The 27,297-nt window shown below is 36.1% G+C and overlaps 1 protein-coding gene across 1 annotated transcript in view; it reads left to right on the top strand.

Annotated features, from left to right (window-relative positions):
• The first annotated feature begins 6,967 nt into the window (after positions 1–6,967).
• LOC106078249 (trichohyalin-like) overlaps positions 6,968–27,297 on the top strand; it is a 34,646-nt gene continuing 14,316 nt past the window's right edge. The window contains exons 1-2 of the mRNA XM_056045566.1: positions 6,968–7,115; positions 14,486–14,671. Of these exons, the coding sequence (XP_055901541.1) occupies positions 6,968–7,115; positions 14,486–14,671 (334 nt within the window). The remainder of the gene's footprint in view (positions 7,116–14,485; positions 14,672–27,297) is intronic.

Here is a 27,297-nt window from a genome sequence, read left to right as displayed (position 1 = left end):
CCGCTGTAAGTTTGGGTCTATTGTAGTGTTGTTTGTGGCCCGTGTAAGTTTGGGTCTATTGTAAAGTTATTTGTGACCGATTTAAGTTCCGGTCCATTATAGCGTTGTTTGTGAGCGCTGTAACTTTGGGTCTATTGAAGCGTTGTTTGTTAGCGCTAGTTCAAAAGGCATTAAATCTGCCCCAAAAAAGTATTGTTATTCATAAAAAAAAACGTACTTTGACTTAGCACCAAAATCGTTCTTCATTTTAGTTTCTTATGTTTCGTTTTGTGGACCATTTCAAAATTCCAGGGTAAACCCCAAACTATTTTGAGAACCAATTTGGTAACTAATACCTCGGTAGATTTTGTGTTCGTTTATATCAGCTATTTTGGGCTAATGCTGGAATCCTTTCAGAGTGACACCTAGATTACATCCTGTGCTTTCAATGTATTGTCACCAGCTTGCTTGTGTTTTAGTTGTCTCCAGTACTTCACGATAATGTTAGTTGACATCTGTCTTTGCAGTGGCCATATTAAGTTTCCAAATACAGACATTGGTTGAAACTAAATCCTAATGAACAAAGGAGTCGGTGAACAACTTTGGAAATTTTTTTTTTTACTTTGTAATGATTCTGCATGTATCATTTAGTGAGGTCAGGTTTTAGGGCCGGTGGTATGGAGTGTGTGTTTCTATGGTGACGGTGGTTAGCGATTGTGTATGATGCAAGATAGGTGGCGTTGTTGTCGTTTGGTCTTAGTTAAAACAGACGAGTCCAAAACGTGAGACTGATAAGTTGTGTTATTGTAGTGAGTTCGATTTGGTGAAGAAATATTAGTACTAAAGTCTACTACATTTACTCCAATTTATCAGAAGTCGATTTTGTTTTTATTTCAAAGTTCTATTTAGTTTGTTTATAAAAGGATAAGGAGGCTATTCAAGTTATTTGAAGTTTCATTAGTTAGGATATATTACGCCTACAACGGTTTAGTTGTTTACCATCTACCACAAGTCAATGACCGGCAACAGCATCCGGACTTGTTTGTTCCTTAAGAATTAAAGATGATTACATCCTAAGATCCGCCTGCAAGACGTGGGGAAATGGTGGCGAGAAGGGATCGAACCAAAGCCCATCGAGACAACAGTGCAGAGCGCATAGCACACTACCAAGCAGTTCTATTTGTAATATTAGGTGTCATGTCTGGAAGATTACAATAGCAAGAGTGTTACTGCCATTCTTAGCGGTTAGAAACATTCCATGCAGCAGAAGTCATTTACCTGTAAAACAAAAAAAAAGGGGGGGAGCTGCAGAACTTAAGCCAGGTTTAAAATCTGAACATAATCTTCCAACATAATCTGAACACAATTGACCATACAATAGGGACTGAAAGGGTAGGGGAGCATAAGGGGAGACGTCAAGGGTGGGTGAGGCAAAGTGGAGGTATGGTCAGGGTAGATAGGATTACGGGAGGAATTTTGGTTCAGTTCCCGTTTCGGTCCCGTTAGATCAAGTAGAGCCAGAAATATAATTTTGAAGTTATGATATTTTTTAAAGAATAAATTATATATCTGTAGTAATGCGTATTGTCATTATTTAAATCTATGTTCGCCCTGTACCCTTAACAATAAATACCAGTGACAATCCAGGTGCCGTACTAGTTCAATAATTCATATAGATCAATCGTAACAAAGAGGTCAAGCCTTTTATTTCTCTGAAGTACTATTAAAGTTCGGCTTGAATATTTCTGCTCCACATCAAATGGCTGCACTAGTTACCGCTTATTTATTTGGTCCCAAAAATTACTTTCCATAAATAGCTACCACCGTGACCATCTAATCTGATCTATAGACATGATTCTTCTATGTTTGGAGTATGTACAACATGAAAGGTTTTTACCCGGCCCCAAAAGGGGAAAGAGCCGCAATACATTTTTGTGTGGTCTGTCTGTCCGTCCGACCGACCGTCTTTAGAACAACCCCAGACACGTTCTACGTCACATAACACTTGAAGTCTAGAAAGATCGCGGCTGCTGCTAGCAATTTTATATCCTGGCAGAATTTTAGCCGCTACTGATCCCACACTGTATCCTTCGGACAGATCAGCTGGCGGCTACCGTGTTTTAGTTGTTTAGCTTCTTGTTTTTTTTTCTTTTCGGCTTAACTTCAGATGTATTTTTTATTTTTTATAGATTTCAGAAATGTCCATAAGTTTCTCTTTTCTTGTTTGTTTTTCCGTGTCGGTGATTCTACACCTCTTGGTCAAAGGATTGAAACTCGTGCTCTTAGGTTAGAACGAAAGCACTTCCATAATGAAATTACGATGGTGGCCAATTTCTGGTGTGTGAGTGTGTTGACATTGAAATGTTTATCTTTACAATTTGTTTCGCCTTTTTTCCTCCCACTTAGAAAGTACTTTGATATAAGTTGTCTCGACGTCTAGAAGGAAAGAGAGAACATATACACTAGACATGTCTCTGAAAGTAGAGATTAAATTACAAGGAGTTTTATTCTATTAAGCTTAATTGAACTGAGATTTTGACAGTCATGATTGGACTGTCTGTCTGTCTCTCTCTCTGTCTGTCTGTCTGACACGCATATTCTCTCTCTCTCTCTCTCTCTCTTTGTATGTGTAAAGAGATACATAACAATAAAAAAAAGGTTAACTTCAAGACTTTTTTTTACTTCAGATGCCAAGTAGAGTTATGTGGCCTTGGAGATGTCTTAGAGTCAAAGATAAACAAGAAGAGACTCAAGTCTTTGCCAAAGATAGACAAGAAGAGACTCAAGTCTTTGCCAAAGATAGACAAGAAGAGACTCAAGTCTTTGCCAAAGATAGACAAGAAGAGACTCAAGTCTTTGCCAAAGATAGACAAGAAGAGACTCAAGTCTTTGCAAAAGATAGACAAGAAGAGACTCAAGTCTTTGCAAAAGATAGACAAGAAGAGACTCAAGTCTTTGCCAAAGATAGACAAGAAGAGACTCAAGTCTTTGCCAAAGATAGACAAGAAGAGACTCAAGTCTTTGCCAAAGATAGACAAGAAGAGACTCAAGTCTTTGCCAAAGATAGACAAGAAGAGACTCAAGTCTTTGCCAAAGATAGACAAGAAGAGACTCAAGTCTTTGCCAAAGATAGACAAGAAGAGACTCAAGTCTTTGCCAAAGATAGACAGAAGGAGACGGTTTTGAGATCATGTTTTGTGCTCCAACGGTCCAAAAGACTTATGAGAGGAATACTGTATAGTGTAATGCATAACAATACAAGCTTTTATCGGCTTGAATATTCCTGCTTCCACATCAAAAAGCAGCACTGCACATTCAAATTATCCTTCACTTGTACAAGCACAAATGATGTCTCCAAGATTGTCACAAAATCGGAGTTCTGTCGGTTCTTCGCGAGTTAAATCGGCTTATGACTTTTGGCTTGACTTACAGCAACAGTAATAAGCCGTCGTATTCCTTTCTCGGAAATACCTCTCTTTTGGGTCCAGGTCCATCCTGCCGTCTTTGCTTCTTGGTCTACTCATCTCCTCCATCTTTGCTTTGTTCTCTTCTCCTATGGGTTCCAGTTTCAACACAGCCTACACTTCACCTAAACATGGGACTCTGACTGTCATTGAGATTTCAGGGAAGAGCAAGGAAGAACAGACATGGCCACAAGACTCCACAACTCTGATCTTTTCTCTCTATATGTGAACTTAATCCTACGACTTACAAACGGAACAAAAAACTTTGGAAGATTATGCTCAAATTTGGACCTGACTTAAGTTCTGCAGACTAAAAATAGAACTTTCGAAGATTATGCTCAAATGGGATACTAAAATAAACGTTGAAATATTGTATTTGTTCAAGAATTCAAAATTGAAGTTCATTAGAGGACGAGTCATTGAACCCCTAACGCAGGCATGTCAAACTCGTTAGGGTTAGGGTTAGGCCTAACCCTAACCCTAACCCGCATAAAAACTTACTATATCCTGAGGGGCCGCAGCCAAAAATTAGTTGCAAAACAGCTTACTAGTTTTATGTAAATTAGAAACAATACAATAGAATACAATAATTAATGGCATACATGTCCCTTAGTTAGCTAAATTTGTAGTACAATTTCATAATTAAAAATTACTAAGATTGCGCATTTTTTTCTTTGTCCTGATGCTTGACATCTTTTCTGGGATACAACTTTATTAATATCGGGTGGAAGTTTGTTTGCCACTGACACTAACATAACTGACGACAAATTTTGATCAGATAATCTCCAACGGTGAGGTGATTTGTAGCTTTCTTTATAGAAAAGAACTGCTCACAGAAGTTAAGTGCTTGCAAATTTCCGCGATTGAGCGTACCGTTTAGGTAAATAACTAAATTTTGGCGCAGACACTTCTTTATTCTTCGCTTTCAACAAAAAACCTAACTGCTATTCTACCAGCTCTAGTTGCACATTACCAGCTGCAGTTTCAGAAGCAAATGAAAATGGAGATAAAAACAACGAAAATTCTTGCTCGTATGAAACGAAGTCATGAAAACGGCCAGTGGCAGCATCTATCATCTACTAACGATTCCAGGTGTAAGACATATTTACCAAATGTTGTAGCCATATTTAATCTTTTTAGTTCCTGACAAGTGAACAAGATTTTCTCTTCATATTTGGTTTATCCATAGTCATAATTTTACTTGAAAGCACTTCACATGATGACACGCAGTTGTGACAATTTTGTCTCTACTTTGAAGTTTCATATTCAAGTCTTGCAGGTGACCAGTGAAATCAACTGCAAATGGCAAATCCTGAACCCATTCGTCAGTATTAAAATGTTTGACAGGTTCGCCTTTCATGTTCAGAAACAATACAATTTCTTCACACAGTACAACAAATCTCTTCAATTCTTTATAACAGGAGAGCCAGCAAATTTCGTGTCCAATGTCAGTCACAAACATTGAAAATTGGCGATCATTTAAGCCACGGGCACGAATAAAATTGATAGTGACTGAAACCGGTCTTATGACATGTTGGAACTGTAATGGCTTTGTGCGTTATGTTTCTTGGTGAATGATACACTGAAAATGAGCACATTTAAAAATTAGCATTAGTCTCACTTATTTTTGCAAGTAGCTTTGTATTAAAACTATTTCCTAATGGTTAGTGCGCCATCCGTTGTTAGACTAGCTAGCTTTACCAAAGGTAAATTCTACTGCAATATCAACTCCTGTTATTTCTCAAAAAAACATCCTCGCTTGTTGTGGTGTTATGCATAGAACAGAACTCAAGTAGCTCCTCATGTATCTCACAATTCCTGTCACAGGTCCTTATAAGTATAGCCAACTGTGCTACACCCGTTACATCAGTTGACTCATAGAGAGCCAATGAGAATATTTTGAAATAAATATATTGAGAATTTATTTTGTTCTTTAATTGTTCACACACAATCTTACTGACAAGTCAATTATTCTATGTGCCACAGTGTTACTAGTTAAAGTTATTTCTTTGAATGCTTTCAACTTTTCTGGACTTCCGCAGCTTTAACGACACACTCCTTCATAAAATCACTTTCACTAAATGATTTGCTATGGCTTGCAATTAAGTTTGAAAAATGTAGCTGGCTTTCACTGCAGACTCAATCTCGTTGTTCAGTTTAACAAATACTATTTTTCAATTCAAGTAGCTTGTCATCTTTTATTTTCCAGCGTAATAGTTTAACATTATTTTTACATATTTTGGGAAACGTGGTCGAGACGCCAAGTGCGCTTGAACTTGGCTTGGCTTAACTGCCTAGAAGGGGGCTCGAGGTTCGACACCCGACTCAGGCAGAGTTGTGTTTACTGAGCGCCTAAAGGCAGCACGGAAAAAAAAACTCCTAGATACCCCCCCCCCCACTGGTCCACAAATGAGATTGGACCAAAAGCGCTCTGAGCATGCTATAAGCATAAAAGTAGCGCTATATAAAAGCTATAATAATAATAATTTTTGAGGTGGCCAAGCGGGCCGCATGCAAAGTAGTCGCGGGCGGCTTGCGGCCCCCGAACGCCGTGTTTGACATGCCTGCTTTAATGGATACAAAAAGGCATGTCTCGATGCTGTTCAGTTTGTTGGCTTTGAGGTGATATGTTGACAGATGCCTTCAAAACAATAAAAGCAATCGAGTATACAAAACGTACTTATACTAATGCGACGTCTTTAACCCATGACACTCTAATATTTACATAGATGACAAAACAATTAGAGTGGGTTGGAGTCAAACGTTTTAACCCATGACACTCTAATATTTACATAGATGACATCACAATTAGAGTGGGTTGAAATGAAACGTTTGAAGAACGTTGAAAGAAGTAAATATAATTGAATTCTTGAAATGTTCAGTCTGTCACACTCACACACATAATCACACACACACCTAGACACACACAACAGTTCAAATAAGAGGAAATGATATTGAAATCCTTAAAATACTATTTATAGTAACACCCAGAATCCCATAGGATCACAGAGCCATTTTTTTTGTCGCTTATATTAACAAAAGTATGGTGTATCTGTTTTATCAATTGTATTATCCTGAAGGTAGTTTCTAAAAATAGCAAACTCCAAAAGTAATCTTCAACACAAGAAAGCAACACATTCTGGAAATGTGACAAGAATACACCCTCAAATTGGTTTCTCACCTGTAAATGTACGTACAAAAAACTTTTCGCATTGTTAGTTTTAAATAATAAACAAACACACACAAAAGTATGATGCCTCAAACCATTTCTTATCACGCATTGCACGCGCAGAGCTCGTGCATTGATAAATCGTGATAGGACTCTACATACGCGCGCGAGACGCTCTGTGCACCGCGTGCTTCTAAGCTCGTAAAGATACTTGTTTGAGAAGGGTGTGAAACGGACGTCGGCAGAGCAGACGAAATCTTTCATCTGTGCATATCAGACTTATCAGGCTTACACGTGACGAGTTTGGATGTATTTATAGAACTGGAGGTCTCGCCTTGAGTTCTTGGCCGATGAAATGGCCGCTGCACAAGTTGAAAAACAAATAGACATCAGACAGGCCGATGAGTGGAGAGGGAACAGTGAGTCACTGGTTAGTGGACGTCTGAAACGATTCCTGCTTTGTATTGCTTTCCATGTTGCAGACGTTTCTTTAGAGAACAACAGTTAGTTTACCTTAGTCACGTGATGCCCTTACTACGGGCCGAGGGTCATATACGGTCCATAAGTGTGGCAGACAGTCGTTGGCTTGTAGCACCGAACTGCTGGTAGACAACTAAACTGCTGGTAGACAACTAAACTGCTGGTAGACAACTAAACCGCTGTAGGCATATTACATTTTAACTAGTCTAATTGGAAATAACTTTAATAACTTCTTTGTGGACAATACTAAATAAAACTTTATATAAACAAATTCGAATTGAGATCAAATGAAATAAACATACACGTAGTAGACTTTGGTAATAATATAAAATGGTATTCTGAACAAATTCTAACTCACTATAAATACACTTCTTTTCAGTCTGGCGTTCTGGAGTCGTCTCCCCTACCTAAGACTGCTGATGACAATGCCGCTTATCTTGCATCATTCACAACCAATCGCTAACTTCTTCCCTCCGTCGCCATAGAAACACCATAACAATGAGACAGCGCAATCCGTCTCTTCCAAGCATACATTGCAGTGACGACGACGCGTGTTGAGTATCATTACTCTGGGAGTGTTGTTGGTGAGTGGTGAGACGCTTGGTTGCCGTTCAGAGTGGTCTCGGGTTTGGATCTCTGGGAAAACTGGACTTCGGCATGTATAGGACGTGTATGAGTCCCCCCCCCCCAACCAACTCTCATTGTTACCTGACATCAGTGGGGGAAAGTACATGCAATTTGTCGTTGTGCTGGCCACATGACACCCTAGTTGACGTCGGCCATAGTAACAGATGTCCTAGGGTTGCCAGATACCTGACTCCCAGAGGAGGACAAATAATGAGGACAAAGCCGAACAAAGAGGACACACAAAAAGACGTATAAACTAGGTCAAAATTTTACAGTATATCAAACAGAGGCGGAAAATCTGCTATATGAAGTATCAATTTCAATCATTGAATACACCTTTACATCAAACGTATATCCATACTAAATAGATTTTTTCTCTTTAAAAAAAGGAAACTTTTTTTTTTTTTTTTGTAAATGTAGTAGTCAGTATGACAGAACTTAGCAATACATTTGTAAAAAATAATTTTTGACAAAAAATCTAAAACCAGTTGCATAATTGTGCTCAAAATATGATACATAGTGATCTTCCCTACTAAAGTGTTTGTTACTATTATTAGTGAATATGTAAAAGTGGTGTACTTTTATAAAAAAAACCTGCTTACATAAGTGATTTAAAAAAAAGATTTTTCGCTTTCAGAAAAGAAACAAGATTACAAAGAGAGTTTGTGTTACACAAACTCATAGGCGGCCCCTGTCGGATCTGCATATTCGCAAATAATATTCAAGAGGTGATTTAATTTTGATGTAAAATGTTTTACACTTTTCGGATGTTCCTTCAGAGTTGAAGATAATTACTTCCTAGTCCAAACCTCCCGCAGGACGACGGGGGATGGGAGCGGGCAGGGTTTGAACCCTGGGCCATCCATAAATCTGAACGACAGTCCAGAGCGCAAACCGCACGACCAGGCAGCCATCCGATGGTCAAAAGTAATAATGTTTCAAAGATTCATTTGCCGTAAATTTAAATTTAAATTTAATAAAAAAATAGTAGATTAGTTTTAGTATATTAAAACATTACAATATTGATCAAAACGTTTGGAAATGAAAATCTACACTTTTTTTTTTACACTTTAAGTTTAGAAATTGAAATTCTACATCTTAATCTAGTCTATTTTAGTCTAAACTAGATCTAGAAATTCTAGATCTAGACTCTAAAATAATTTTAATTAGAATATAAATCCAGATCTAGATATACTGTAATAAAAATCTAGATCTAGTTTAAAAAATCTAGATTAGATCTAAATCAAGATATCATTCCTTTTTTAAACGCGAGTCACATAACGAGGCTTAATAAACATTACTATACCGAGTTCTTTTTTCATTTCATTTGAAGAATTAATTCCATATAACGTCAGAGGGAAAAAAAACACTACGTCACACGGCCTAGCTAGACTAAAAATCGCCTTCATCTATAAGAGCCATTTATCGAGTGTTCATAGACTTTGGTGCACCGAGTGCGTTCTTTAAGCATTTCATTTAAAGAATTCATTCCATATGACGTCAAAGGAAAAAAAAACACTACGTCACACGGCTTAGTTAGAATAAAAATCGCCTTCATCATTACGAGCCTGTTATCGAGTGTTCATAGACATTGGTGCACCGAGTGCGTTCTTTTAGCATTTCATTTAAAGAATTCATTCCATATGACGTCAAAGGAAAAAAAAACACTACGTCACACGGCCTAGCTAGACTAAAAATCGCCTTCATCTATAAGAGCCATTTATCGAGTGTTCATAGACTTTGGTGCACCGAGTGCGTTCTTTTAACATTACATTTAAAGAGTCCATTCATATGACGTCAAAGAAAAAAAATTCCATTACCTCACAATAGGCTAGTACCGATACCATAAAAAAAATGTCTTTATTTACACGAGATATTTAACGAGGGTTCATAGACATTGGTGCACTGAGTTCTAATAGATATTATTTAAAAAGGATCAAAGCCACATTGTTTTTGCGTTTTGTCTGTCAGTCGGTCTGTCCGTTATCTTGATATAAAAAAAAACAACTAAAAGTTATTAAAAATTGATTAACCTTTATTTTACGTTTCAAAACATCGCAATAATTTTTAGGTATGAACACAATTGAAAAGTTTATATAATAGATTGTTCCGGATGTTTGTATAAATAGCAAAAGAAAAAGAGAATTTCAGATAAATGTAATACCGTTAATTAAATTTTTTGGATGGTCTCGTATAAAAATTAGATGTACTACAGCCACGTGGAGAGATTTTCATACCTTACTTTGGTGTTTGGATTCTGTTTTCCTTTAAAATTGGAACATAATATTAACGATAATTAGATTTTTTAATGTTTTAGGTAGAAAGTTAAATGTACTGTAAGAGAGTAGTGAATAAAAACATTATTTCGTAAATGAGAAGATTATTTGTTTATAATTAGAAGAGGGAGTTCAAACAATTATTTGGCGTTAGTAGATTTTTAAATAAATTCGGAAATTTCTGGCGACGATTTGTAAGAAACAAAATCCGGAACTTTCTTTATCGATTACAAAACTTCTATGTTATGTTTTACAAGAAAATTAAATGTCTAAAAAGTAATTTTCAGTAATCAATTCTAGTAAATTACTTTTTTTAAAAGCCTTATGCGATTTCAAACAATCATTAGGCATAATTCATGTTTTATAAAACAATATCCGGAACATTTTTACAATTAATGAAATATAAGTCAGTATAGAGATTATGATTTAGCATTAATATGCTATTTACATAAAAAACGGAACAATATATTATTGATAATGTGTTTTTGCAACGTTTAAGCATGGAAATGGAATGTAATATAAGTTAGAAGAGCAAACAAACATTTGTTGGCGTTGATTAGTTTTGCACAAAAAAATCCGGAACAATCAATTTCAGATACTTAAAACTATTGAGATGTTATGGGAGGAACATTAAAGGGTAAATCAGATTTTCAATAGCTTTTAGAGTTCTAGTTTTTTAAATCTAATCGTGACGGACAGACCGACCAACAGACAAAACGCACAAAAATAACCTCTTTTATTCGGATGGGGGCACTAAACAAAAAATAAATAAAATCTGATTTTTTAAAAAAGTTTAAGGAATTGGTTTAGCACCTGATCATGTTGCGACGTTACGCTACTCACGAAAATCGCTGCATAAAAAGTCCATTTAAAAAAATGTGCGTGATATTTACATAAAAAGTGCATTATTAGCCTTTATAAACAAACAGAAATGTTTTCTTTTAATTTTAGCAACTAGTTGACCAGAAAAAACGTCTTTAACTATTATTTATATTTGTTGTAAACATTTCCTGTACATTTTTAAAATATATTTGACTTAGTGATACTAAAAATACACAAAAATTGTCCATCTTTGTTAGCATATTGTAACATTGCCTCCCTTACATTTACGTAATTGTTATAGAATTGGTGTATTTTTATGAAAAAATCGCTTGCAAATTAATTTTATAAATTAAACGGTTTGCTTTTAGAAAACCAAAAGTAGCCGTTGCACCTAAACTTTTCAAGCCGGATTTAATGATGAAATAATATTTTTCATATCTCTTCTAGTTTTCGAGATCTGAGTGTGACAGACGGACAGACGGACAGACGGACAGACGGACATTTTGCACAAACCTAATAGCGGCTTTTTCCCCTTACGGGGGCCGCTAAAAAGTAGCCGTAGCACCAGAACTTTGAATGGTCTCAAATATGTCAAAAAACATTATTTCAATTTAATAATACTAGAAAACTTTTCCCATTAAAAAATAATGCCCCGCCCCTCCCCCCTTACAAAAAAAAAGGCCATTAAAATACTCAGTAAGACACAATAATAAAAACACATTTCTTATTCCATATGATATAAGAAAGTCTTTAACCAGAGTGGTTTGAATCAGCCTGGAAAGCCAATAAAAGTGGAAGCCTCTAATTCTACCGGACGATATACTTTCTAGTTTTAGAGGAATGTTTATAATGTATACGGTAAACAAAAAAAAACTTCAGATTTAATAAATGAACATTTTCTACACTAACAGAAAATTAAATTCAATAGAAGATAAAAGTTTCAATTTTCTCTATAATCTTAGGTTGCTGCGATCTGAAAAGCTATTTTGATTTCGGCACATCAACCTAAAAATGTTACATCTTCGTTCTATTCAGAGTTAATATTCTTAACACCATAATCTAGTTACCGCCTTTCAAAATTGCACGGCTCGAAGCTATTTCTTGACCCTAAATAACACCCTACCATTACAATGTTATAAAAAAAAATAACTCGTGTGTGTGTGTGTGTGACGAATTTAGAGAGTGTGTGAGAGTATGTACGAGAGAAAGATTGTCTGTAACAGACCATGTGTGTCAGAGACTTAGTTTTGTGAGGGGAAAGGAGATGTGGGAGAATGTGTGTGTGTGTGTGTGTTTGCCCCTTGTGTTATTTTTTTCTCTCTTCGGCCTCTTTATTATTATTTTCTACTGTTATTATTTTTCATGTTTCTTTAGAAGCTTCAGTTAATGCTCTTGTTATTATGACTCTCTGTGTCTGTAATGCTCATCTAGTCATTAGTGCTAGGTCGTCCTGACATGGCTATTTTCGGTATCAATGGGATGCGCTATTAAGCCCCAATTCTCTGTTTAGACACACATACACATTGTTACATTCACATACACCTGGCACACACAGCCACACACATACACATTGTTACATTTACATACACCTCGCACCCATAGTCACACACAAACAGTCGCAGATGAATAGTTCCACACTAGCAGTCACACACCGTCACATAGCTACAGTCATGCACTCTAAGTCACACACAGTCACGTACTAAAAGTCACACACAGTCACGCACTAACAGTTATACACAGTCACCAACTCACTGTGACAGGTATTGCTGCTTAAGCAGACCTTGTTGATGTCTAAGGGCTGAGCCGAAAGCTCTTCGAGCCCTAAGTTTGAAAAAAAACCTGCTTGGACGCCAAACAGTAAAAAAAAAAAAACCTGTGTGAACACACAGTTCTGTTTGGGAGAGACCCTAGACAATGCCTATGTAAAGCATTGCTGTTGACCGATGCATTTGGCCCCCAACGCGCGGGCTAGACACGGCCGAAGGCCGAAAATACACCGGGATCTTCTGCCATTTTCCTTCAATGTACCAAGCTAACTGTGCAGGACCCGCCATTTATGTAACGGTCCCTTTGAGGAACAGCGCATGGATTGGTGACAGGTTTGTGAGGACTTTACTACAACCCCGCCCGTGCAATGGGTGGACTCTCGTCTACCCGTGTGCATCCCCACGGGAGTCCTGTGTTGCTACCCATTTAGCCTAGCCACTTCCTCTAATGGCCGTTTCCACGCGAGCGCCACGATGAGGTAGGGCAACGTGCTCGCGTTAAGCAGACCTAACAATAAGAATGGTTAGTCCAACGAACAAAATTCTTAGCTAGACCAATTCAGTGCCCCCTTCCTTCCCCGCCATGCTCTGTAAGGTGGAAAGTTTGTTGTTGACTGTCTTCATAGTATGTCTGTGCATCCACTGACCACAGGTTGCGACGTTGCAGGTCAGTATTAAGGCCTTCTTCTAGGTCCAACTGTCTCTTTTAGATGTAAAAAAAAATAAATAAAAAGGCAATTTAACATCTAGCTTCTGACACCATCGTAAGTTCTAAAGAAGTGCAAGGGTTACTTCAATATTCTCAAAGAGAGCTCTTTTTTTTTTTTAATTAAACATGCCAACAGTCTGTTTGTCAAACTGATTAGTAAACATCCGCAAAGTTCATACTATTTGTTAAAATTTTTAAAGAAAAAAAAAAGAAACTTCTAATTCAATGACAAAGTAATATAATGGAACATACGACTCAAATTCACTGCTGATAATAGACTTACAGATCATAATCCTAGGATTTGATGTAGTAATTTAGCACCAATAAAATACGCATAGAGTAACATAAAAACAATGGGACTGTCTGTACGACGTAGCAACAAGCTATTGGTTTAAACTGCCCACATTTTATGACGTTGCAGGTCAGTGTTCAGACCTTTTTTAAAGACTGGTCTCACCCTTTCCCCCATTTCCCCGAGAAAAAATCGCGGATAACCGAATATATAGATCTAGTACACCTTTTAATAGTCCAATGTTAAGCATTTAGATCTAAGAAGACTATGCGCAAACATATTCCCGAACATTTATCTATTTAACTCTTGAATCAGTAAAGCTTTGCATTCGGACATTCCCGAACTAGATAGTGCTTTCAAGAACGCGATAGTCGTTTTAAAACCTATATAATATCTAGACCTAGATTTAATCTCTAGCCAAGTTAACTTATCTTTCCAATGTTGTAGGGGCCAACTCTATCGAGGCAGAAAAGAAATTGGAAGGGCTATGGTGTACCACTGATCTCCTCATCACTGCTATACAACAACGTAGTGACAAAAACACCAGTCTGCAGATTGAAAATAAACTTGTTTACATGTCAGGCATCCTCCAACCTCAAGGGGTAAAACAACCAACACACTTTTATTTCAAATGAGATTGGGACTAACACTCCACTCTTTTCTCATTTCTCTTGGTCAGACATCACCGCCTCTTTCCCGCTCCTTGCGACCCAAACGTCCTTTGTTTTGACTTGGTCCTGCATGGACGGTCCCATCCGGAGGAGGAGGGTTGGGCGTATGGCTATCTACCCTCCCCTGTAGAAATACCACTACCTACAGAAACACCAAACAGCAAATCAACAGAAGTCACGGACCTGGGAGAAGATGGACCTTCAGCTGGAAGGTTTATGACACATTTCAGTGAAAGCCAGAGTCACCTGGAAGCCGTCAGGCCGAAAAACCATCACCTCTACCAGGACCACCACCACCACCATCGGTACATGGAAAGTCTGTACCATAGATGAGACTGGGAAGACAGCGCATGTGGCAGCTGAGATGAAAATGTACAACCTCACCATCTTAGGACTCAGCAAGTCAAGATGGACTGGTTCGGGGGCAGAAAAGACTGACATCGGATGAGCTACTTTTATACATGAATATTTACGTCCCGATTGGAATCAAGCTATAACAAACTATAATCAAAACATTTGTAGTTTTATACGTAACTTTAGTATCATTCTGATATCATAAATCCAATACCCAAATTTCAGTACATTAATTTTTAACTTAATAACAAAAATAGGTCCATTAAAATGTTTTCTGTAATTTTTGGCCCTCTCCTACAAAAGTTTGGCGATCTCTGGTCTAGAATATGAAAAGAATAAAAAAAAATATTCGACCAACTTCAAGCTGAACACATTTTTATTGTCATGTGTTTAAATGTAATAAATGATCTCACATAGCAGTTCGACAGGTTCAACTTATACTGCTGTTTCAACAAGTGGAGATTTTAATCTGTGGCTGAAAAAAAGGTTATAAATAGCTGGCTCTTTATGTGTGTATCTAGTGTATAGAATCAAACATGTGTGTGTATCTAGTGTATAGAATCAAACATGTGTATGTATCTGGTGTATAGAATCAAACATGTGTGTGTATCTAGTGTATAGAATCAAACATGTGTGTGTATCTAGTGTATAGAATCAAACATGTGTGTGTGTCTGGTGTATAGAATCAAACATGTGTGTGTATCTAGTGTATAGAATCAAACATGTGTGTGTATCTGGTGTATAGAATCAAACATGTGTGTGTATCTAGTGTATAGAATCAAACACGTGTGTGTATCTAGTGTATAGAATCAAACATGTGTGTGTATCTAGTGTATAGAATCAAACATGTGCGTGTATCTAGTGTATAGAATCAAACATGTGTGTGTATCTGGTGTATAGAATCAAACATGTGTGTGTATCTAGTGCATAGAATCAAACATGTGTGTGTATCTAGTGCATAGAATCAAACATGTGTGTGTATCTAGTGTATAGAATCAAAAATGTGTGTGTATCTAGTGTATAGAATCAAACATGTGTGTGTATCTAGTGTATAGAATCAAACATGTGTGTGTATCTAGTGTATAGAATCAAACATGTGTGTGTATCTAGTGTATAGAATCAAACATGTGTGTGTATCTAGTGTATAGAATCAACCATGTGTGTGTATCTGGTGTATAGAATCAAACAAGTGCGTGTATCTGGTGTATAGAATCAAACATGTGTGTGTATCTAGTGTATAGAATCAAACATGTGTGTGTATCTAGTGTATAGAATCAAACATGTGTGTGTATCTAGTGTATAGAATCAAACATGTGTGTGTATCTAGTGTATAGAATCAAACATGTGTGTGTATCTAGTGTATAGAATCAAACATGTGTGTGTATCTAGTGTATAGAATCAAACATGTGCGTGTATCTAGTGTATAGAATCAAACATGTGTGTCTATCTGGTGTATAGAATCAAACATGTGCGTGTATCTGGTGTATAGAATCAAACATGTGCGTGTATCTAGTGTATAGAATCAAACATGTGTGTGTATCTAGTGTATAGAATCAAACATGTGCGTGTATCTGGTGTATAGAATCAAACATGTGTGTGTATCTAGTGTATAGAATCAAACATGTGCGTGTATCTAGTGTATAGAATCAAACATGTGTGTGTATCTAGTGTATAGAATCAAACATGTGCGTGTATCTAGTGTATAGAATCAAACATGTGTGTGTATCTGGTGTATAGAATCAAACATGTGTGTGTATCTAGTGTATAGAATCAAACATGTGTGTGTATCTAGTGTATAGAATCAAACATGTGTGTGTATCTAGTGTATAGAATCAAACATGTGTGTGTATCTAGTGTATAGAATCAAACATGTGTGTGTATCTAGTGTATAGAATCAAACATGTGTGTGTATCTGGTGTATAGAATCAAACATGTGTGTGTATCTAGTGTATAGAATCAAACATGTGCGTGTATCTAGTGTATAGAATCAAACATGTGTGTGTATCTGGTGTATAGAATCAAACATATGTGTGTATCTAGTGTATAGAATCAAACATGTGTGTGTATCTGGTGTATAGAATCAAACATGTGTGTGTATCTAGTGTATAGAATCAAACATGTGTGTGTATCTTGTGTATAGAATCAAACATGTGTGTGTATCTAGTGTATAGAATCAAACATGTGCGTGTATCTAGTGTATAGAATCAAACATGTGCGTGTATCTGGTGTATAGAATCAAACATGTGCGTGTATCTAGTGTATAGAATCAAACATGTGTGTGTATCTGGTGTATAGAATCAAACATGTGTGTGTATCTAGTGTATAGAATCAAACATGTGCGTGTATCTGGTGTATAGAATCAAACATGTGCGTGTATCTAGTGTATAGAATCAAACATTTGCGTGTATCTAGTGTATAGAATCAAACATGTGCGTGTATCTAGTGTATAGAATCAAACATGTGCGTGTATCTAGTGTATAGAATCAAACATGTGCGTGTATCTGGTGTATAGAATCAAACATGTGTGTGTATCTAGTGTATAGAATCAAACATGTGTGTGTATCTAGTGTATAGAATCAAACATGTGTGTGTATCTAGTGTATAGAATCAAACATGTGTGTGTATCTGGTGTATAGAATCAAACATGTGTGTGTATCTGGTGTATAGAATCAAACATGTGTGTGTATCTGGTGTATAGAATCAAACATGTGTGTGTATCTAGTGTATAGAATCAAACATGTGTGTGTATCTAGTGTATAGAATCAAACATGTGTGTGTATCTAGTGTATAGAATCAAACATGTGTGTGTATCTGGTGTATAGAATCAAACATGTGTGTGTATCTGGTGTATAGAATCAAACATGTGTGTGTATCTGGTGTATAGAATCAAACATGTGTGTGTATCTGGTGTATAGAATCAAACATGTGTGTGTATCTGGTGTATAGAATCAAACATGTGTGTGTATCTGGTGTATAGAATCAAACATGTGTGTGTATCTGGTGTATAGAATCAAACATGTGTGTGTATCAAGTGTATAGAATCAAACATGTGTGTGTATCTGGTGTATAGAATCAAACATGTGTGTGTATCTAGTGTATAGAATCAAACATGTGTGTGTATCTAGTGTATAGAATCAAACATGTGTGTGTATCTGGTGTATAGAATCAAACATGTGCGTGTATCTGGTGTATAGAATCAAACATGTGCGTGTATCTGGTGTATAGAATCAAACATGTGTGTGTATCTGGTGTATAGAATCAAACATGTGTGTGTATCGGTGTATAGAATCAAACATGTGTGTGTATCTGGTGTATAGAATCAAACATGTGTGTGTATCTAGTGTATAGAATCAAACATGTGTGTGTATCTAGTGTATAGAATCAAACATGTGTGTGTATCTAGTGTATAGAATCAAACATGTGTGTGTATCTAGTGTATAGAATCAAACATGTGTGTGTATCTGGTGTATAGAATCAAACATGTGTGTGTATCTGGTGTATAGAATCAAACATGTGTGTGTATCTGGTGTATAGAATCAAACATATGTGTGTATCTAGTGTATAGAATCAAACATGTGTGTGTATCTGGTGTATAGAATCAAACATGTGTGTGTATCTAGTGTATAGAATCAAACATGTGTGTGTATCTTGTGTATAGAATCAAACATGTGTGTGTATCTAGTGTATAGAATCAAACATGTGCGTGTATCTAGTGTATAGAATCAAACATGTGCGTGTATCTAGTGTATAGAATCAAACATGTGCGTGTATCTAGTGTATAGAATCAAACATGTGCGTGTATCTAGTGTATAGAATCAAACATGTGTGTGTATCTGGTGTATAGAATCAAACATGTTTGTGTATCTAGTGTATAGAATCAAACATGTGTGTGTATCTGGTGTATAGAATCAAACATGTGCGTGTATCTATTGTATAGAATCAAACATGTGCGTGTATCTAGTGTATAGAATCAAACATGTGCGTGTATCTAGTGTATAGAATCAAACATGTGCGTGTATCTGGTGTATAGAATCAAACATGTGTGTGTATCTAGTGTATAGAATCAAACATGTGTGTGTATCTAGTGTATAGAATCAAACATGTGTGTGTATCTAGTGTATAGAATCAAACATGTGTGTGTATCTGGTGTATAGAATCAAACATGTGTGTGTATCTGGTGTATAGAATCAAACATGTGTGTGTATCTGGTGTATAGAATCAAACATGTGTGTGTATCTGGTGTATAGAATCAAACATGTGTGTGTATCTGGTGTATAGAATCAAACATGTGTGTGTATCTGGTGTATAGAATCAAACATGTGTGTGTATCTGGTGTATAGAATCAAACATGTGTGTGTATCAAGTGTATAGAATCAAACATGTGTGTGTATCTGGTGTATAGAATCAAACATGTGTGTGTATCTAGTGTATAGAATCAAACATGTGTGTGTATCTAGTGTATAGAATCAAACATGTGCGTGTATCTGGTGTATAGAATCAAACATGTGTATGTATCTGGTGTATAGAATCAAACATGTGTGTGTATCTGGTGTATAGAATCAAACATGTGTGTGTATCTGGTGTATAGAATCAAACATGTGTGTGTATCTGGTGTATAGAATCAAACATGTGTGTGTATCTAGTGTATAGAATCAAACATGTGTGTGTATCTAGTGTATAGAATCAAACATGTGTGTGTATCTAGTGTGTAGAATCAAACATGTGTGTGTATCTGGTGTATAGAATCAAACATGTGTGTGTATCTGGTGTATAGAATCAAACATGTGTGTGTATCTGGTGTATAGAATCAAACATTTGTGTGTAACTAGTGTATAGAATCAAACATGTGTGTGTATCTGGTGTATAGAATCAAACATGTGTGTGTATCTAGTGTATAGAATCAAACATGTGAGTGTATCTGGTGTATAGAATCAAACATGTGCGTGTATCTGGTGTATAGAATCAAACATGTGTTGATAATTTTATTTTGAAGAAAACTTACAATATGTTTGAACGTGTAAACACTGCGGAACAAGATTGCCTAGACTCTTATGTTTTAAGATCGATTTTGTTTTGTAGGCAGAAGATAAGTTCCACTTAGCACCCTTGACATTGGTTAGTTTATCATGAAAAGAACAAATAAATAAGTTAATGATTATCATAGATTCAGATAACAGAATACATGCGACTAATCGAATACAAGCGACTAATCGAATACAAGCGACTAATCGAATACAAGAAATTAAACTATTACATTCAACGTTGTGTCCGAATCCCGATTCCCACGTTTGTATTTCGGCACGCCACTGCATGTAGCTGACCTCTGATCTACATCTCCAGATAAGATCTTGATGTCCAGGAGTTGATGGAACACACCATTTAATCACATGTCCAGCCGATGTCGAACATGAAATTATCCTTGCCATCTCGTCACATCTCCCGCGCCCCCTAAAACCCCATCTCCAGCGCCCTAATGCCCCAAACCTCCACACCCCGCGAACGCCTGACAAGGCTTTTAGATATTTGATGTCGTTTTGTAGATCTGAGAACGCAGACGAAATGTCCTACCTGATATCTGTGCAGGAATTAAAACCTTTTTTTTTTGTCGGTCAATTAATGCTATATCTTATTTTGTGTTCGGGATATGATAATTAGAATCAATGATAAGAGAAGGAAGAGCACGAGAGAATAAGAGTTTGGTGCTGGTGGATCGGGAACCTTTTGTCTGATACAGCGCGAGCATTGGAGCGAAATGTCTAACAAGAATCTTAACTTAGCGGCCATATTTGCCCACGTGATCAGCATGTAGTTACCGGTCTCGCGAAGGGGACGACGGGACGGGACTTAGGAGAATTTCCATTAAGAGATGAATGGATGATCCGTCCATCCCCATGACAGCGGCCAGTGGCGGAGATGTTTGGAAATGAAATCAGCGCGCTTGGTGCGCGGGTGCGAGTGGTTGTTGTCACCCTTGGGGCATTTTCAGTTTATGTGCAAAGTCTTTTTCTTGTAACAGATGCATCATGACCAATACAACAAAAAAGTTCCTTAATTTGTGAAATGTTTTATAACACAAACTTTGACAAAATACAATTATACAGTATATGCTGGCATTTCCGTCAACTACTGGACTATTTTGGAATTGGGTTAAAACACTTACATTTTTGGGTTTCTTTGAAATATAAACACACATACAATTAGAACTCTTTAAAAAAAATGCAAACATTATGTTCTATTGTTATCAGTGCACTTAAAGAACTGATGAAATGTCGTTAGGCCAGTTAGTTTAAGTAATATTATGTTTACTTTAGGTAATAGGGAGTATAGTTTTGTCAACAATCGGACAGCTCTGTTTGAATAGCCTGCTTCATTTCATTAAACAACCAAGACGTGTACATTGAGAGAAATTATTTCTTTATAAGGTCATTATTTTATATGCTGCTGTCCAAAGAGCGATTTTTTAGCTAACCCCGGAAGGGAGAAACCCGCTATTCGTTTTATACGGCCTTCTATCCGTCTGTCCGACACGTTTAGATCGCAGAAGTTTGAAAAGTTGATATATAATAGTTAAGTGATATGATATTTCAGATCTTGCAAAGTTCCGCGCAACGGTAACTTTTTTTCTTTTCTGATAGCCAATCATTTCATTTTTAAAATCATATGTGCGAGCGTTTGTTTTTTTTGAAATGAAAAATACATTACTTCTAAATAAAATACTATGTCTTTAAAATAGATTAATAATTTCCTCATTAATAATTCTAGCTTATTATTTTTGTGTCGTCTGTCTAATAGATCTAAAGAAAAAAACTAAATAAGCTATACAAAAACTTAGTTTCTCTTTTAAGACAATAAATAAATATAGGCTAGTAAAAATCAAGAAATCTTATTATCAATAAAAGGTTATTCAGTTGTTGTTGTTTTTTAATGAAAAGGAATGCCAAATGATTATTAAAATTTTTTATTTCTTTACAAAGTTTAGACAAACTAAAAAAAACTATTTCTTGAAAATTCTATGCCCTTTGGCGGATCCTATGGGGCGCAACTTAGTTTGTGTGAAAACAAAAAACTCCCTTTTTTCTAATCTTGTTTTTTTTTAATTGTTCAGACTATCGAAAGGTTATATATATATATACATATATATATATATATATATATATATATAAATATATATATATATATATTTATATATATATATATATATATATATATATATATATATATGGTGTAATATACAGAGAGAGAGACAGACAGATAGACAGACAGACAAACGGAGGTGAGTGAGAGAGAGAAAGGCTATGCACAATATTACAATAAATCCTCCTAGTTATTAAATTGGTAACAACTAACATTATCTAGTATTACTTGTACATTTATCATCCTTCATTGTTCGTGTTCCTTACACTGTTCAGACTATGGAAAAGATAGATAGATAGATAGATAGATAGATAGATAGATTGACTGATAGATTGATAGATAGATAGATAGATAGATAGATAGATAGATAGATAGATAGATTGACTGATAGATTGATAGATTGATAGATAGATAGATAGATAGATAGATAGATAGATAGATAGATAGATAGATAGATAGATAGATAGATAGATAGATAGATAGATAGATAGATAGATAGATAGATAGATAGATAGATAGATAGATGGATTGAAAGATAGATAGATTGATAGATAGATACATTGATACAATGATAGCTAGATACATTGATAGATAGATAGATAGATAGATAAGTTAATTTATTGTTGTTAAAAACTATTCATTATGTTACTTTACATTTAGGAACTACCTGACTAAAAGTTCACAATTTCCCTGTAACTTAGTACCTTACCCTCGTTACTAAGGACTCATTCTTTTGTTCCTTATCCCATACCCATCTGTTGCTTAGCAACTGTCCAGTTGTTCTTTACATATTAGCTGAGTGCTTACAGTGTCTACACTAAACCTTACACAGGGTATCACATCTCTTTGAGAAGGCCGCTGTATTGGCAGCTCCATGAGCTCATCCTGATCAAAGTCGAAGGGAAATTATTTTGTTTAGTGTTTGGAACATTATATTTCTTGCTTATTTCTAGCGCAACAACTCAATGCTTTAGTATGCTCACTTCGATGTGGTCCAATCTCTTGTGTGGACCTGTGAGGGGAGGGGGGTATCTGGGAGAAGGTTTCCGTGCTGCCTTTAGTCGATCAGCAAACACAACTCAGATCGAGTTAGGATTCAAACTCGAACCCCAAAGCGGTTTATGTTACTTAGCCACACAAGACATTTCCTGAATAGCTTCCAGGAGCGTCCCATGAACCACTTCTTTCATTTTATCTTTTGATGCACGATGACACTTCTAAGTGTACTATTTCTCTGTAGTGTTGAGGTAATATCGTTTTGGAGTTTTCAGAAAAAATTTAAAATTCGAATGTGGAAGTTAGCATCCTGTTCTTCTTTCACCCACAAAGGAAGCTCTTTCATTTGGCAGCACATGTTCATTTCAGCCCGTTGCTACGTCTTCTGTTTTGAGGAGAACTTCTCCAGAAGCTCAAGCAAGTCATCCATATCATTGTTCACCAATATCATTGTTCACCCATATCATTGTTCATCCATATCATTGTTCATCCATATCATTGTTCATCCATATCATTGCTCATCAATATCATTGTTCACCCATATCATTGTTCACCCATATCATTGTTCATCAATATCATTGTTCACCCATATCATTGTTCACCCATATCATTGTTCATCAATATCATTGTTCACCCATATCTTGTTCATCCATATCATTGTTCACCCATAACATTGTTCATCCATATCATTGTTCACCCATATCATTGTTCATCCATATCATTGTTCACCCATATCATTGTTCATCCATATCATTGTTCACCCATATCATTGTTCACCCATATCATTGTTGACCCATATCATTGTTCACCCATATCATTGTTCACCCATATCATTGTTCATCCATATCATTGTTCACCCATATCATTGTTCACCCATATCATTGTTCATCCATATCATTGTTCATCCATATCATTGTTCACCCATATCATTGTTCACCCATATCATTGTTCACCCATATCATTGTTCATCCATATCATTGTTCATCCATATCATTGTTCATCCATATCATTGTTCATCCATATCTATTGATGTATCGCTGATAAAATGACACAGTTACTGTCACACACATGTCAGCAATTATTTACTCTTGAACAAACTCAAAGGCCAAATATTCCTAATGATCTGTTAAGCAAGCAGTAAATGATGGTAAATGTAAACCAAATGGCCAGATGTCTAACATTTGGACGGATTTCCACAAAATGTTGAAAAAAAATATATTTTAAAACCAGAAATGATGTTTTGAAATTACAGTTGACAACAAGATGATAGTCAATTAAGTCATATAATCTAATTATAATTAATGCAATTATACCATTTTATAATTATTTTTGTCGTGTTTAGATTAGGCCTACATACAACAAAAAAATAGTGTGTAACCTGACTGTTATGTCAGTCTATATAGACTACTGTCTATTCCTTGTAATTTATATTCTATGCTCTGCCGCTCCGCATCCCGTAGGTTAGCGCTAATGTATTCTTTATTAGTCTTCCTTGAGTAGCTGGATTGGTACTGTCGACACGTGGAGCTGTTAACAGTAACAGACAAGAGGAAGCCGGCGTAAGCAGGAAGCGGAAGTAGCACAGACCGGAAATTAGTAGAGCTGGTATACTAGTGAAGCAATGGACGAATAGTGTACGGCGTCCATAGAAACCAATTAATAGGCTTCTTCTCTATTTCTTTTCTTATTCTCTTTATTAAAAAAAAAGTGAAGTCAAATATGTTTATTTATTTATAGTGGTTGTTGTGAATATGTTGATTGTTGCCCCTAGGGATGGTTTATACTTGTAAACGCGAAAAATGTACTATGAATCGTCTGTCTTGACCGCTGGTAAATTTAGAGTAAAAAAGATTAAAATGCCGATGCAGTTTTGGTTCTCATTAAAGTAGTACACTGGTCAAGTTGGAATTCGAATAATAAGTCAAAACTGGAGCAAATATTTGTGCATATATAGGCTTGTACAAACAGACAGTAAACCTATTGAAAGAATTCAACAAACTTAGGCATAAAGAGTTCATAAGATGTACATTAAAATTAAATAGACACGTAACTCAAAAATTAACCAGCCAGCTGCAGAGTGATTACATTAACACTGTAGTATCTAAAGATAAAAACCATTGTTCATACATCAAATCTAAGAAAATGGAAACAACAGGAGTAGCACCATTAAAAGGAGAAGATAGCTTAACTAATAATAATGCTAAAACTAAAGCTAACAATAAAGTAAAAGGGATCAAAAAAACTGTTAGTTAATATAAAACAAATAAAGCTTCTGGACTTGATGGTATTCCAGCTAGATTACTCAAAGAACTAAGCAAGGAGGTAGAACCAGTGTTCAAAATACTCTTTCGGGCTTCACTTAACCAGGGCAGAGTACCAAAGGACTGGAAAGTATCTAATGTCATCCCCCCTATTTAAAAAAAGAGAAAAATCTGACACAGGAAACTACAAACCAGTATCACTTACCAGCATCACATTTAAAACCATAGAACACATAATATGTACTAACATCATAAACCACTTAGCAGCGGTTCTCAAACTTTTATTCTCGCGACCCCTTTTTACCTTCCCCCACTCTGACGTGAACCCCCCCCCCGCCAAACACACACATACAGCGATAGAAGAGTAGACAATAACAATCCTTATTTTCGATGGTCTTTGGCGACCCCTGCCTAATCGTCAATCGACCCCCAAGGGGGTCGAGATCCACAGGTTGAGAACCCCTGACTTAAACAAACATAATGTCCTTACTCCATACCAACATGGCTTTAGGTAGGAAACATAGATCATAGAACACAACTAATAGCACTAATTGATGATTTTTCAAAAAACATCGTAAGACCAGCAGCAATGTATGCATGTGAGACCTGGATACTGACTAAGACATCTGAACATTTACTTAATACTTGGGAACGAAAAATCCTTAGGAAAATCTATGGTGCCATACAGGATGAAACAGGGTGGAGGACACGCACTAAACATGAGTTATATCAATTCTATGAAAACCCACCAATAGTGAACGAAATAAAAAAGAACAGACTACGTTGGGCAGGTCACCTTGAAAGAATGTCAGATAACAGAGGAGCAAAAATCGTATACAGGCAAAAACCAAAAGGCAGGCGACCCAAAGGCAGACCCTGAATGCGATGGATTGATGATGTGGAAGCAGATCTGTAACAGCTTGGGGTAATTGCGTGGAGACGAAAGGCCCAGGAGAGATCTGATTGGAAGGATGTGTTGAAGCAGGCAAGAACCCTCCATGGGCTGTAGCGCCACTGGAATGGATGGATGGATGATTTTTCAAAAGGTTTAGATAACAGTGAGCAAATAGATGCTATCTTACTAGATTTTTCCAAAGCTTTTGACAAAGTTCACCACCATAGTTTGCTTAAAAAATTAAAATATTTTGGCATTGATGGTCCATTGCATCAGTGGATTAAAGATTTTCTGATAGGGAGAGAACAAACTGTAATAATATAAATGGCTCTAAATAAACACCAATAAAAGTAAATTCAGGTGTTCATCAAGGAAATGTTTTAGGTCCACTACTATTTTTAATTTACATAAACAATTTACCAAATTGTATTAGTTCAGGAACAAAAGTCAGAGTATTCACAGACGTTTGCATGATATATAGAACAATTAAAACAACACAAGATACAGAAATTTTACAAAGAGAATTAGATGAATTACAGAAATGGGAATCAAAGATAAAAACACACATTCCTCGTTCCATTTGCTAGGACAAATTTGTACAAATACTCCTTCTTCCCTAGTGCTATTAGAGCAGGAAATTAGCAGAATTTAAGTCACTGGTTAATATGCATGACTGAATGCATGACGCGTAGGACGTAATCATCTACTTTTTTGAAGTAACGTCTGTATTATATAAGATAAGATCATTCTCCGCTTGGGAAACCATCTATGTCTGTCATCAATGTAGCCTTTAGATGATACTTATCATACTAGAAATATCTAGATCTAGAAAGTCTAGATCTACTTAACTTACACTTTATACATAATAAAAAAAAATATTTTTCTTCAATAGCAGTCTACACTAAGAGAAATGCACTGACCCCACAGATAAACTGGTACAAAATAAAGTTTATTCATTTCATACTTTAATCAAATATATGTAGGCCTACAAGCAAATGCTTTTATTTGAAAACAAAATGGATTTAGGTCGATTAGCTATTTTGAAAGCTCCATTCATACTATCTTTACTTATAGCATTATTTTTTCGTTTAATTATTTACAAAACACTCTCAGTGACTATATCGACAGTGATACGCAAATTAAGACCCGCAGGCATGGGGTAACATAGGGCTAGTATATATATATATATAATTCTTTATGGCGAGATTTTCCACTGTAAGGTGTATTTTATTTTATATTCAATAAAGGAAATGTCTGCTATTTGAAGACTTGATTGATTAATTGTAATATTTGTTGTGCTGTGCTAATTAGAGTAGACATACGCGACAATTGAAACAAGGCATCTATAATTACTTTAATATGTATAATCAAATGTCACATCTTAAATACTGACAGAATGTAC

This window comes from Biomphalaria glabrata, chromosome 11 (genome assembly GCF_947242115.1).
Source record: "Biomphalaria glabrata chromosome 11, xgBioGlab47.1, whole genome shotgun sequence".
Classification (NCBI taxonomy): Eukaryota; Metazoa; Mollusca; class Gastropoda; family Planorbidae; genus Biomphalaria; species Biomphalaria glabrata.
The sequence above is the reverse complement of the archived record's forward strand: the minus strand, read 5'-3'. Positions and strand labels throughout refer to the sequence as shown.